Source organism: Chenopodium album, chromosome 8, assembly GCF_948465745.1.
Source record: "Chenopodium album chromosome 8, dcCheAlbu1.1, whole genome shotgun sequence".
Taxonomy (NCBI): domain Eukaryota; kingdom Viridiplantae; phylum Streptophyta; class Magnoliopsida; order Caryophyllales; family Amaranthaceae; genus Chenopodium; species Chenopodium album.
Genome location: NC_137841.1, coordinates 18,732,897 through 18,746,105, shown reverse-complemented (window position 1 = coordinate 18,746,105; position 13,209 = coordinate 18,732,897). Strand labels below are relative to the sequence as shown.

The following is a 13,209-nucleotide window of genomic DNA, read 5'->3' as shown; positions in this document are numbered from 1 at the left end:
TCAATGTGTGTCGATTTGATAATATGATTGCATCTCATGTCGTGATCATATTAGTCTACAAATCTTTTCTTGAAATACTGAGTTAGATTCACAGAACAAATGATTACTATGTAATGCATTTGAGCACGGCCATGCATTTTCTGAATTCGCCCTCTTCAAGGGGCCAAGACACATTCCTATTTAAATAGGTAGACTCAATCCAATCTTGTGGCAACCAAAGCTCCCACTCAACTCATGAAGCAACCGGGAAACACCCTTTATAATCCCCAATTACGGCTGGACGTTTGAGTGTACCACAGTTAAATCAATCATTGAATGGAATCAGTGTTCCACTCATGTCAAAGGAATCCACTAATATATCCAGAAGTTCTACACTTGAACTTCAAAGTAGGTCTATAGTTCGATCATGCATCATTCATGCATATCCATGTGATTGACCGAGCATCATCACTATGCTCCTATAGCCCATGAAACTGTACTATCCAATCAATCTTACATGCTAGTCCAATTTATGAAATCATTTATGTTCACTTTAATGATTCCGAACTAGGAACTTAAATAATGTATGAATTTAGTTCACCTGTGGGGTTTCATTTAACAGGTCATCAACCTGATGAGCCCATCAATTCATAATTATTTTGGACATTTTATTTAATCTTGAAACCACGATTAAATAAGATTGAAACTTTGTTTCAATTGATAAACATAATTCTGCAAATGAATGTATTACACATGTAACTTGTTTTTCTCCAAAAACAAATACAACTTCTAATTACATCATTTGCCTCAATCTAGTTTCATTATCATGTTTCTCATGCTTTGGAAATGGAAGGGGTTTACTAAGTAGAGTTCATGAGACATTCTCATAAACATGAACTTTGCAATTTCTAAATTTTATAATCATTTTCATCTCCATACACTAAGAATTTTCCTTCGCCCTTTCGCAAGGAACTCTGGAATTTCTAATTTGTATTCCAACGTTATATTGGATTTTGATTGAAATCTATCATCATTTGTTCTAAAAACACGTGAATCAAATAGACTAGTATAGTCCATGGCATGCATGATGCATCCTTTGCAAATTGCATAAGGATCATCACTCAAAACCTTAATTTCATCAACCTTTCTCAAAGCATTGAATCATTAAGCAACGTGTCATGTTACATGGGATTGAAACTCCTTTCAATATAATGTTGAACCTTATAAGAATCTGATCAATATAAGATTCTTAACCAAACTCAAACATCCTTCTAAAAATATCTCTATAGATCTTGAATTTCAAATGTACTCATCTTCTTCTTCAAGGTTTTCATACAAAATGCATTACCCACCACTTGACTATTCAAGCAATGAATAATTGCTCTTTATACTAGACTAAGAAGACTTTATAGCCCCCACTAAACATCTTGTATACACAAGACCTTTTCTTCATTTTATGAGAACATCAAACGATTTGATTAACTCACAAAATTAAGAGCAACAACTCCATGATGCTTACTTCCATCCATTAATGAATCTTTTATGCTCTTTTATGCATCCTTAGGATTATTGGATTCTCTGATTGTATCATATACAAATCTTCTTTCATGAACAATTTCAAGTAAGTGTTTTGAAATCCATCTACCAAATCTCATAAGGTAGTAATCACTAAAAATGTCTTTAATAGATCTTTGCAACATGACTAATGTAAAGTTTTCGTCGTAGTCATAGTCATACTATGAATTAGTTGAATCCTTTAGCAAGTCTTTGCTTTAGTTAGAAAATATTTTTCTTTCTTGTCTGTTTTGCTTATAATGGGTCTCATCCAATTAGGCAAATTATTCAAGTGTCATACACTTGCTTATAGACTTAGAATCTATTTAAGATTTCCTGGTTTTTAAACCACTTGGAGTCATAATTTGTCAAATCATCTTTATTACTTGCATAATCATCATGTTCAAATTTGAATATTTTAGAACTCTTAGTCAATATGAAATCATATTTCTTTGGCTAAGTTTTACATATGCTAGTCATCATTGTGGGTTTTTATGCAACAATTGAAACTCATACAACAACTTTGTTTAGTTTTCAATGAGAAACGACAATAGAGGATGTGCACTTGGAATGAACTACCTTCGACACATGGTTATTATTCCCATTACACTTAATGAGACCACACATTGTCATTTGTAACATGAGGTGAATCATGCTTATATTGTTGCTTTGATTCGATTACTTCTCAAATTTCTTCAAGATTTTCAAATTAGCTTTTCTTGAACTCTTTCAAGGCTCTCGAACTTTTCAAGATTCTTATACTCCCACTTGCCTTTTTGAGGAGGCACTTTTAGCATAGAGTGAACCAACCATGGTTTGAACCATGTTTGTTTGTTGCTTTTCTCGAACTTTTTCAAGATTTACACTACTCCCACTTGACCTTTTGGAACAATTTCCATAAGGGCACCTACTTGAGCAACAAACATTTTTTGCTAAGTATGATTTGTGTAGTAGTACCCCGTGCTCTGTATAGGAATTTATCGTGCAGTAAACGATTTAATATAACATTTATTCCTTACTTTGTAGAAAGACTTAATAAGAACTTTTCTTATCCATATCACATATGAAACCTTTGCTGCATTTTGATTTGACCTATGTAGTTTGTTTAGTTTTGTAACTTATTTTGAAAGTATATCCCTTGAACAATGGTTGGAAGATAGGTAATTTTCATCAATTATCAGAATATATCTTATATAGATTGATAGCTCCCTTCATAAACACTTCATAAGGTTTTCTTTCGGAGTTTGTTGTAAAACGATTTCACAACTCTTGGATGTTCATCAAGGTCTTGGCTTAAATTTTCATTATTACGATCATATTGCAATATTTTGAATGTGTTGCCAAGTATATGTCTTGACTTAAATTTTTACAATTACAATCATATTGTAAATGTAATCATTATCTTGTCAAGTTGATACTGAACTTTATACTGAATATTTTGAAATTTTCAAAATTTTCACTCTTATGCTTCAACTAAGCACATGTATTGTGATCATATCACAAATGAAGTTTCATTGTCCGTCTCTAGCCTCTGAACCTGTGATTCTCTTACATCGATATGTATTCGACCTCGAGTTTGCACCATCATTTCTCTAGGTGGTACTTTTGTTAAAATTTCAAATTAGAATGATAATTACATATATCAATGGATTCATAATCCAATGATATTGAAAGTCCATCCCTTTGGATCTTCCGCATGCAATGTTCAAGGATGTTTGAATTATTTGACATTTTAGAGACAATTCATATATAGAAATGGTTTAATTATTTCTATCATATAGAACTTTGAACCAATTTAGCAATCTCAAAACACATTATGACTCAATGAAGCACAGAATAACATTTATTCCACGTTTTTGAATCTTTGATGCTTAGTCATTACTAACATTGAATGGTGTTTTGATAATGGCAAGAATGAATAACATTTATTTAATTCTAGCCGATAACAAGGTAAGGTGAAATATAGGTTCTACTTGTAAAGTTGCAACTTTTGCTTCCAGACTTGTAGATTCTACTAGTGAAGTAGCAACATTTGCTTCTAAACTTGTAGATTTATTTCTCCCTTAGCAATAACTTCTTCCTTTAGTTAAACCTCATTCTCAATGAGAGAGAACTAAACAAGACATCATATGTCCAAGAAGTAGCAATGTGCTAAATCAATTTCTATAATATACTTCTTAAATTGGAACATTTCCATTCTTTTACCTTCCAACTATATGAGGTAGTTTCTAATCAATTGAAATTGGTCCATTTAATTAGAAACATTTGTTGTTCAGAACAACTTTTAGCATGTAAGTAGTTCTAAGTTTGAGAAGTAGCAACTTGTTTGCATTTCTTGGCCTATAACTTCTTAATGCATTCCTTATATATTCCTAAAACCTTTCCCATTTGAGCCACTTAGAACACTTCTCTTAGGTTCAAAATGATGCTTTGCTTAACTACTTTAAGCACTTTTCATTATTTTTCTAAGTCTTATTCAATCATTATTCATATTAGAGTTTAATCAACCATTTAACTCTATATGAAATGGATATGCTCTCGACTAGGGTATGCTCTCGTCCCTCGACTAGGGTTTGGTTTTTTTTTCAGCCAGTTTCCGGTGGTAAGTCAGCTATTTCCGACCAATTTCTCTCGTTTGTACCCCCTGCTTCCCCTGTTTCACCATAGATTGAGCGATGGAATCGAATTTGTTGGAGGAGTTGGAGAAATTGCGCCTCACAGAGGACGGGGACAAGGTGATTGGTGATGATGTTGCTGACAGTATTGATGATGACACAAAAACACAGATTTCACTGACCTTGGTTGGCAAATTACTCACGAGGAGACCCTTCAATGTCGAGGAAATGAAGCGAACCCTCCTTAATGTCTAGAAAATTAGGGACAATGTGGCGATCAGGATGGTTGAAACAAACCTTTTTGTGTTTCAATTTTTCAGCGAGGATGATAAGAGGAGGGTAATGGACGGATATCCTTGGTTTTTTGACAAAAAATTGCTCCTTTTGACTAAAATTGTTGGTGACGAACAGCCATCAGAAGTGCAATTCACGACTTCCCCCTTCTGGACTCGAATCAGAGATGTCCCCTTTAACAAGCGATCGACTGATTTTGCGTATGAAATAGGTGAGCCTCTAGGTGGATTCTTGGAGTTTGATGATTCCGATCCTCTTGAATGGAATGAGTTCTTAAGGGTTAAGGTGCTTGTGGACATCAGGAAGCCTTTGCGGAGGGGAATTAAAATAGCTAACAGCTCTCATTCCTCAAAATGGTGCAGCATTCAATACGAAAGGCTTGCTGATTTTTGTTACTATTGTGGTAGAATGGACCATACTGATATTGAGTGTCAGTTTGTCGGGGCTGAGGAAGTAAAAAATGGTGTGGTGTATGAGTACGGACCATGGTTATGTGCTTCACCAAAGAAACTAGCTCGACCCTCGATCTTTGAACAAGAGAAGGAGAAGGCGTGGCTGTCGAAACTTAAAGGTAATCAAAGTACTAAACTGCCTGGGTACAATGATCCTAGAGTCATCCGAAAAATCCCTTCAAGTGTGGCGCGTAAGCTTTTCAGCTCTCCTCTACAGCAAGTGACAAACAAGGCAGGGAGTTTAGAGTCAAATCAGACTCCCTGCCAACAGGTGAAGACCCCTATCTCAGGTACTATTACCGAGGCCACAAGTCCAGAAACTGAGGTACATACATCCAACGTCGAGGAGCAGCAGCATCTCATCCCCCTTGAGGTAGCTGGCAGCCTGCTTCCTTATTCTGAGCAAGGTCCCGCATCTAATAACATTGATTGCTCCGTGCCAGAGCTTGAGAAGGAGGTTCCCCAGAAGGTTTTTAAACCAGAAGGGCGCCCAGGCAATTCATGGAAACGGGTGGACAGAGACATAGATGCCACAATGGAGGAGCCCTCACCCCTATTCGGGAAGAGGAAACAAACTGATCAACACTCTGAAGCAGTATTACAAGACTCACAATTTGGGAAGAGACTCAAATCCAACCCTGAGGTGACTCTATTTTCTGCTAGTCCGGCGGTGGTTGACATGGATCAACCCCTCCATTCCCAATGAGTTTACTATGTTGGAACTGCCGGGGACTTTCTAATCCCCGTGCAGTTCGAGCACTACGAAAGTGGTGCACAAGTTTAGTTCCCGATGTTTTATTTTTGTCAAAAACAAAAATTAATAAAAATATTGCTGAAAATAATAAAAGTAGATTTGGTTTTTCGTATGCTTTTAGTGTTAGTAGTATTGGTAAAGTCGGTGGCCTGTGCTTGTATTGGAAGGATAGCATTGATTTCTCTATTGTCTCTTTCTCTCAAAATCATATTTGTGGCGATTTAAAAACTAGCACTGGATTGTTTTGGCGATTTATTGGAATTTATGGTTGGCCCGATTCTGGAAATAAAAACAAAACTTGGACTCTGATCAGAAGACTTTGCAATGAGTTTGACGGTCCTATTTTGTTTGGTGGTGACTTTAATGAGATCTTGAGTTATGATGAAAAGGAGGGAGGAGTCGATAATGAAAGAAAGGAGATGACGAATTTTCGCGATGCTCTAATGGATTGTGATCTTCATGATTTGGGGTACATGGGTCAGTGGTTCACTTGGGAAAGAGGTTTGTCTATGCAAACTCTCATTAGAGAGAGACTTGATCGCTATGTGGCTAACGGAATGTGGTTCGATGCTTTCCCGAATCCAATTGTTGAAAACATTGAGAGAGTCAAGTCAGACCATTCTCCAATTTTCCTCAGATTCGGCTCTCACAGAAGGAAGAAAAAGAAAAAAAAGGTTTCGTTTTGAGACGGGTTGGCTGCTAGAAGGCGAATGTGAAGCGGTGGTTAGAGGGGCATGGCGTGACAATGATGGTAGGGTGGAGGACCGTGTGAAGTTCGTGGCTAACGATCTTCAAATATGGAGCCAGAAAAAATTTCAGAGCTTGGGATCACAAATTAGTGTTATGGAGGACGAGTTGAAAAAGGTGCGGGGTGAAAGAGTGTCTGATGAGTCTCTTGCTAGGGGTGCCGACCTTGAGAAAAAGCTTGATGAACTCCATGAAAAACAGGAAGCTTATTGGTACTTGCGGTCTAGAGCCTCGGAAATCAAAGATGGGGATCGAAATACTTCGTACTTCCATCACAAAGCTTCTCAGAGACGAAGGAAAAATGAGATCAAAGGCCTATTTGATGGTGATGGTAACTGGCAAGATGATGATGAGGAGATTCAGAAGATTGTTCAGAATTTCTATCAAGACCTGTTTACGGCTGGCTCCCCGTCGGTTGAGGCATGCGATGCAGTCTTACAGTCAACTGAAAGCATCATTACTCCGGAAATTAATTCGAAACTCTTGCGGCCTTTCTCTAAAGACAAAATTTTTGCTGCTTTGTCTCAAATGCACCCCTGCAAAGCTCCGGGACCTGACGGTATGCATGCTATATTTTTTCAGAAATTTTGGCATATTGTTGGTGATGATGTCACTAGGCTTGTTAGTAATGTTTTACAGGGTAATGAATCAATTGGCTCTGTAAATAATACTAACATTGTTCTTATCCCGAAAGTAAATTCCCCTACTCTGGTCTCTAAATTCAGACCAATTGCCCTCTGCAATGTGTTGTATAAGATAGCCTCAAAGGGGTCTCAGACAGGGGGATCCACTCTCCCCGTATCTTTTCATTCTTGTTGCGGATGCTTTTTCGGGTCTAATGCGGAAAGCTTTAGTGGAGGGCTCTCTCCATGGAGCCAGAGCTAGTCGGAAAGGGCCAGAAATATCTCATCTCCTCTTTGCAGATGACAGTCTTCTCTTTGCAAGAGCCAACCGAAGGGAGTGCTCAAAAATCGTCGAAATTCTCAACGTATACGAGCAAGCTTCCGGGCAGAAAATTAACTACGACAAATCAGAGGTTTCTTTTAGCAAAGGTGTCAGTAACACAATGCAAGAGGAATTGTTGAATATTCTAGCAATGCGGCAAGTTGATAATCATGAGAAGTACCTTGGGATCCCAACCATCATCGGAAAGTAAAAAAATATGGTTTTTTCGGCTCTGAAGGATAGAATAAGTAAGAAGTTATCGGGATGGAAGGAAAAATTGTTATCAAGGGCAGGAAAGGAGATTCTTCTCAAATCAGTAATCCAAGCTATTCCAACCTACATTATGGGGGTCTATAAAATTCCGGCAGGGTTAATAGATGACATTCATGCTATGATGGCTCGGTTTTGGTGGGGTCAAGAAGATGATAAAAAACGAGTGCACTGGAAAAGTTGGAAAGATCTTTGTACTCCTAAGTGCCTTGGGGGGATGGGATTTAGAGATCTAAAAGTATTCAATGATGCTCTTCTTGGTCGGCAGGCTTGGAGACTCACTAGTAACCCGGGCTCTCTGCTTAACAAAGTCCTTAGTGCGAAGTACTATCCGGGAAAGGGCTTCCTTGATGCTCATCTCGGATTGGGAGGAAGTTATTCTTGGCGTAGCATATGGTCTTCGAAGGGGCTTTTCAAAGAAGAGTTACTATGGAGAATTGGCAACGGATCATCTGTTAACATCTGGAATGACCCGTGGGTTGATAATGGTGAAAGCCGATTTATTAACTCTCCAATTTCTGATGAAGTCCAATTGGTGGAAGAGTTGATTGACCACGAATCTGGAGAGTGGGATGTGCAGCGCATTGAGAGTATTTTTAATGATGAGGATGTTCGCAGCATCTTGGCTATCCCCTTGAGCTCTAATGCAGGGCCCGATAGTATATATTGGGCGTTCTCACATGATGGTTGCTATTCGGTTAAAACAGCGTACATGCTTGGTAAGTCTTGTAACTTTGAGCTCTTTCACAAATCTTGGGTGGATATCTGGAAATTGGACGTCATCCCGAAGGTGAGAGACTTTTTATGGTGAGTGTGCACAGGGACGCTGCCTGTGAGAGCCTATCTGAAACACAGGCATATGACTGATTATGCGGACTTCCCTTGGTGCTCAGGTACTCCAGAAACTGCCCAGCACGCTCTCTTCGATTGCCCCACAGTTAGAAACCTATGGCTGGAATGCAATTTCCCTGAAATGTCTCTCTGGCCAAATGGTATGAACTTCCTTGAATTATTTGAGTCTTGGAGTAAGCTAGACGCAAAAATAGTATGCAGAGGTGTCATCCTATTGTGGAATATTTGGATTCGAAGGAATGAAATGATTTTCAATGGCAAAGAAGTATACCATCCCATTATTGTTGAGAAGGTTTTTCGCCTTGCTGCAGATTATAACACATACTCTAAGAAAATATATGGGTGCGTCAAAAAGAGCTCTAATCGAAGTTCGAAGGTCTGGACTGCGCTACCTGAAGGCACAACTAAGCTGAACTGTGATGTGTGTCTCAGCGTGGAAGGTTGGGTCGGTTTAGGGGTCGTTGCTAGAGACTGGAAGGGGGACGTTCTCTTTGCTGCCACGCGCCGTTTCAGAGCCCATTGGCCACCAATTATTGCTGAAGGGAAGGCAGTCAGGTGGGCAATTAATCTTGCAAGGAGCCACGGTTTGATGGACATTGTGATGGAGTCCGACAGCCAGATACTTGTCAATAGACTAAGCAGAGCTGTGACGTATTATACTGACCTTGATGCAGTGCTAGATGATATTATTTCTTCTTGTTTTTCATTTAATTCCGTTAATTGGTGTCATGTTAAACGGGATGGCAATGTAGTCGCTCATCATTTAGCCCGTTTAACACCTTTTGGTAATGAACAAATATGGGAGAACCATTGCCCTTGTGAGGTTTCTCCGTATGTACTTATGGATAAATTATCAATATAATCACCTTTAACGGGTCTTCAAAAAAAAATGGATGAAGAATAATGTCATTTGATCAACTTTTGATCATAGAGATTTCCAATCACTTTTTTATATTCAATTATATTGAGGATAAGAGATTTTATTGGACTTCTATACTTGTCTTTTAGAGGGTTTGTACCTCCCATCTCATTATATCCCTTGAAACACTTTTCAAAATGAAGATGTGTTGGCATTTTACTTAAACATTTTGAATAACCAACCTTAGACATGTGACATGAGTTTCTAAAACTTGCCTTTTAGAATCATTTTTGTAAAATTGGAATATAGTTTTATGGATTATCTTTTAACCTTTTGAGAACATTTCTCAACTTTATTTTCAATCGAGGAGATTATATATAATAATAAAATTAGAACGACATGTTACTTATGAGTAAACGCAAAATTCAATTATGTTAAATAAATTTTAAAGTACCATAAGCTATTTTAAAATTGGTAACCTTAAAGCATTTATTCAATTTTAATTGATCCCTATTGAATAGAATGATTCCAAGATCCTTTATTTGTGCAATAATTGACCGAACTGAGGCCCTACCATCAAGTATTGCATTTTCAAGGTGAGTAAACTCTTTACTGATTACAACTCTTTGTAATTATTGGTTGAATAAATTCCCATCACATGTTTAATTATTACCCTTAGCTTCAAGGTTCTAAACTCTTTAGGTAACCTTGTTGAGTATAACCAATTAAAATTTTAAAACGTGATTTACCCCCACTCTCCTAAGATATAGTATGACACCCAGCTGAGGCATGACCTATCATAAATATCGAAGGTTTCATCGGGTTTTTAATTGGAAAAGCAACCTCAATATTACCGGGACCTAGATTTATTATGTTGTGATTATTTAGTGAACTCTAGCGCATCATCAAACAACATAAATAAAATCTAACATGCCTAATCTACTAATGCATAAATAAAACATGACATAGTATGGCCCCTTAATCCTAAGAAAACTAATAAAGAAAAAGCTCCCACTTGAACCTTCATGGATCTCATCCATCTTGCTCCTTTGGGCCTTCACTCCATGGATTCTTAGATTAACTACAACCTGTAATACTATTCTATTCTATCTACTACTTAAATAAAATAAAATAAATTACAAAAATACTTAATGGTACGCAGACCGTATTTAGATTACCAAAAATACAAAACGGTGTGCAGATTGTATTTAGAATCTATGGGTCATACTAGTCTATATAGCAATAAATAACATCATATATTATAAAATGTCATATAATAAATCACTCATCATGCTTTCCTAAACTACAACATCGAGTGTTTACAATTAAGGAAACATGGCTCCTAAATATCTCATATTTTAATTAATTACTGTAATTAGACAATATCATATATTATTCATAACCAGCTATAAAATATCATATATTTTAATTTAGGTATGAGATAGAATCAAATCTTATTTTTAATTATGGAAGATAAATCATATTTATTTTCCATGATTATCCTAACTTTTAGGAAATTCTATCCTAATTACTTGTCAATCACATATTTTAAATCAATTAATATCCTAAAATAATTATGGGATAATCACATTATTTAATCAATTATTATCCAAATATAATCTTTTGCTCCATAGTTATCCTATCTTAACAAAATTAACCACTTATACTTTGTTAATTATCTTTTCAAAATCAAAACTTATCCTTTAAATTTTTTTTTTTTAATTTTGAAAAAACTGATTTTTATCCAAAATAAAATAAATTTTTTTAAAAACCGCGTCAGCCACCGTGGTGTGGCCAGCCGAAGGCGGCCACGGTGGTCGTACACCTTGCGGTGTACGCTGCCCTGCAGCGATGCAAGGACAACAGCAGCAGCACACGCAACAAGGTGGTGCACTGCTGCGCTGCCCCTGTTCGACCCATGCCCAGCCCACCCTCCCTCCTGGACCACCGCCGGTGCGGCAGTCGCCGTGGCTGCGCCACCCAGCCGCGGCTGCCGCACCATAAAACACTTTTTTTTTTAATTTAAAACAAAACATTTTTATTAAAATAAAATTAATGTGGTCCTTCTAATTTTAAAATTAAATCATATTCAATTTCAAAATTAGGGTTGTTCATGAATTTAATCCCCTATTCAATTTAACTTTTAAATTAAATAATTTGATCATGAAAAATTCATAATTTAACATGAAATCAAATAGATTAAATTCTTTAAACACATAACTATCGAATTATATCAAAATCAAAACACAAATTTCATAAATTAGGGTTTATGATTTCGATATTTTCGAAAAAATAGGGTGGGGGGTTTCGAATTTTTCGAATTTTATAGGGCAATTTTCGGATCAAATTAGGGCTAATATGGAACAAATTAAACAACTTTTAATGATTCTATATTGTTAAATCACATTTAATATAATAATTGACCCATAATTAAATTATTCTCCCTCCTAATTGAATTAAAATTGTGGATTATCAAAGAATTAATACTCAATACATGTAATTGCAAGAGGCTAACTAATACCACTGTAGGAGATTATAGGTACTAAATTGCGGAAAATATGAATCATATTCATAAAGCACCTAAACCAAGGATCTCATGCATAACACATAAAGAAGTAAGAATTATACCTTTGAAGCGTGATTCCACAAGTGATCGAACAAGAACAATAAGGAGAACAAGAACCCCACGTGTGATTCCTCTACTTAGTCCACGAGCACGGATTAAACCTCCATTAATGCTAGTTAGTTGTGACTGGACACTTCAATCAACCTTCAACGCAGATTTGAGCCACAAACACACCACAACACCACCCACGCGCCACCCAAGGAGGAGGGCCGTACGGACAGGGAGGAGAGAGAGATGGCCGAGTAGAGAGAGAGAGAGTTAGGGCTTTTGGGAAGCTTGGTTGCTTGTGTGACAATTCACTGTATGTTAATTGTTGTCTCTCGCAACCCTAAGCATGGTTTATATTTATAGATCATATCTAGAAATAAAACCATGTCAAGTCCAAAACCCATTAAACTCTTCTAACTACCCAAGCCCAATTGTCAACATGGCATGTCATGAACTCATGAGGCCCAATAATGGGCCTCTAACTTGTTTAACCCAATACTCTTATGTGTGACCTTGTAGGATCCATTCTATAAGGCTTTGGGCCATTAAGCTAGCCCAAAGATCAATTGTCATATCTAGCACCAAACATTGACGACCCTATAGAATGAACTAATTATCTCCATAATCGTTAAAGATCAATTGTCATATCTAGCACCAAACATTGACGACCCTATAGAATGAACTAATTATCCTTGATATATCTAGTAATTGCACTTATCGAAGACATAACTCCTTCATTCTATACTTGACAACTTCTAGAGAAATCTGGAAGGATTTGGAGGAAAGGTATTCACTGACTTCAGGTCCTCAACTGTATACTTTGCAGCAGAAGCTATCAAACATATCTCAAGGTTCAGAAACCTCTATTGCTGATTTTTTCACTTAGATTAAGGCAGTTTGGGATCAGATCACTGAGATGAATCCTTTGCCTACATGTTCCTGTAATGGTTGTACTTGTGCTTTGACACAGAAGTTCCTAAAGCAGCAACAAGAAGAACGTCTTGTTCTACTTTTGATGAAGCTGAATAACAAATTTGCTAATACAAGATCCAATATCTTGATGATGCATCCTCTACCTCCTCAAGAGGTAGTAGACTGCTTCCTTGATTTCCAAGAAACAGGAGAGTTCCCAAGTAGAAGAATATAGGCAGTTACAGATTTCCTTGTATTAGGGCAAGCATCCCAATCTGAATCTGAATAAGCTTGAAGAGTAAGCTTATCAGTTGCTCTGAGCAGGATGCCCTGTCCCTATGTATGAGCAACATATCTGACTA

General features: G+C 37.1%; 1 protein-coding gene across 1 annotated transcript; it reads left to right on the top strand.

Moving 5' to 3' along the window:
* The first annotated feature begins 6,067 nt into the window (after positions 1 to 6,067).
* Positions 6,068 to 7,551, top strand: LOC145642781 (uncharacterized). Its single transcript, XM_081693955.1, has 3 exons — positions 6,068 to 6,149; positions 6,286 to 7,055; positions 7,156 to 7,551. The coding sequence occupies exons 1-3, from the start codon at positions 6,068 to 6,070 to the stop codon at positions 7,549 to 7,551; spliced, it is 1,248 nt and encodes a 415-aa protein (XP_081550081.1).
* Positions 7,552 to 13,209: the final 5,658 nt, after the last annotated feature.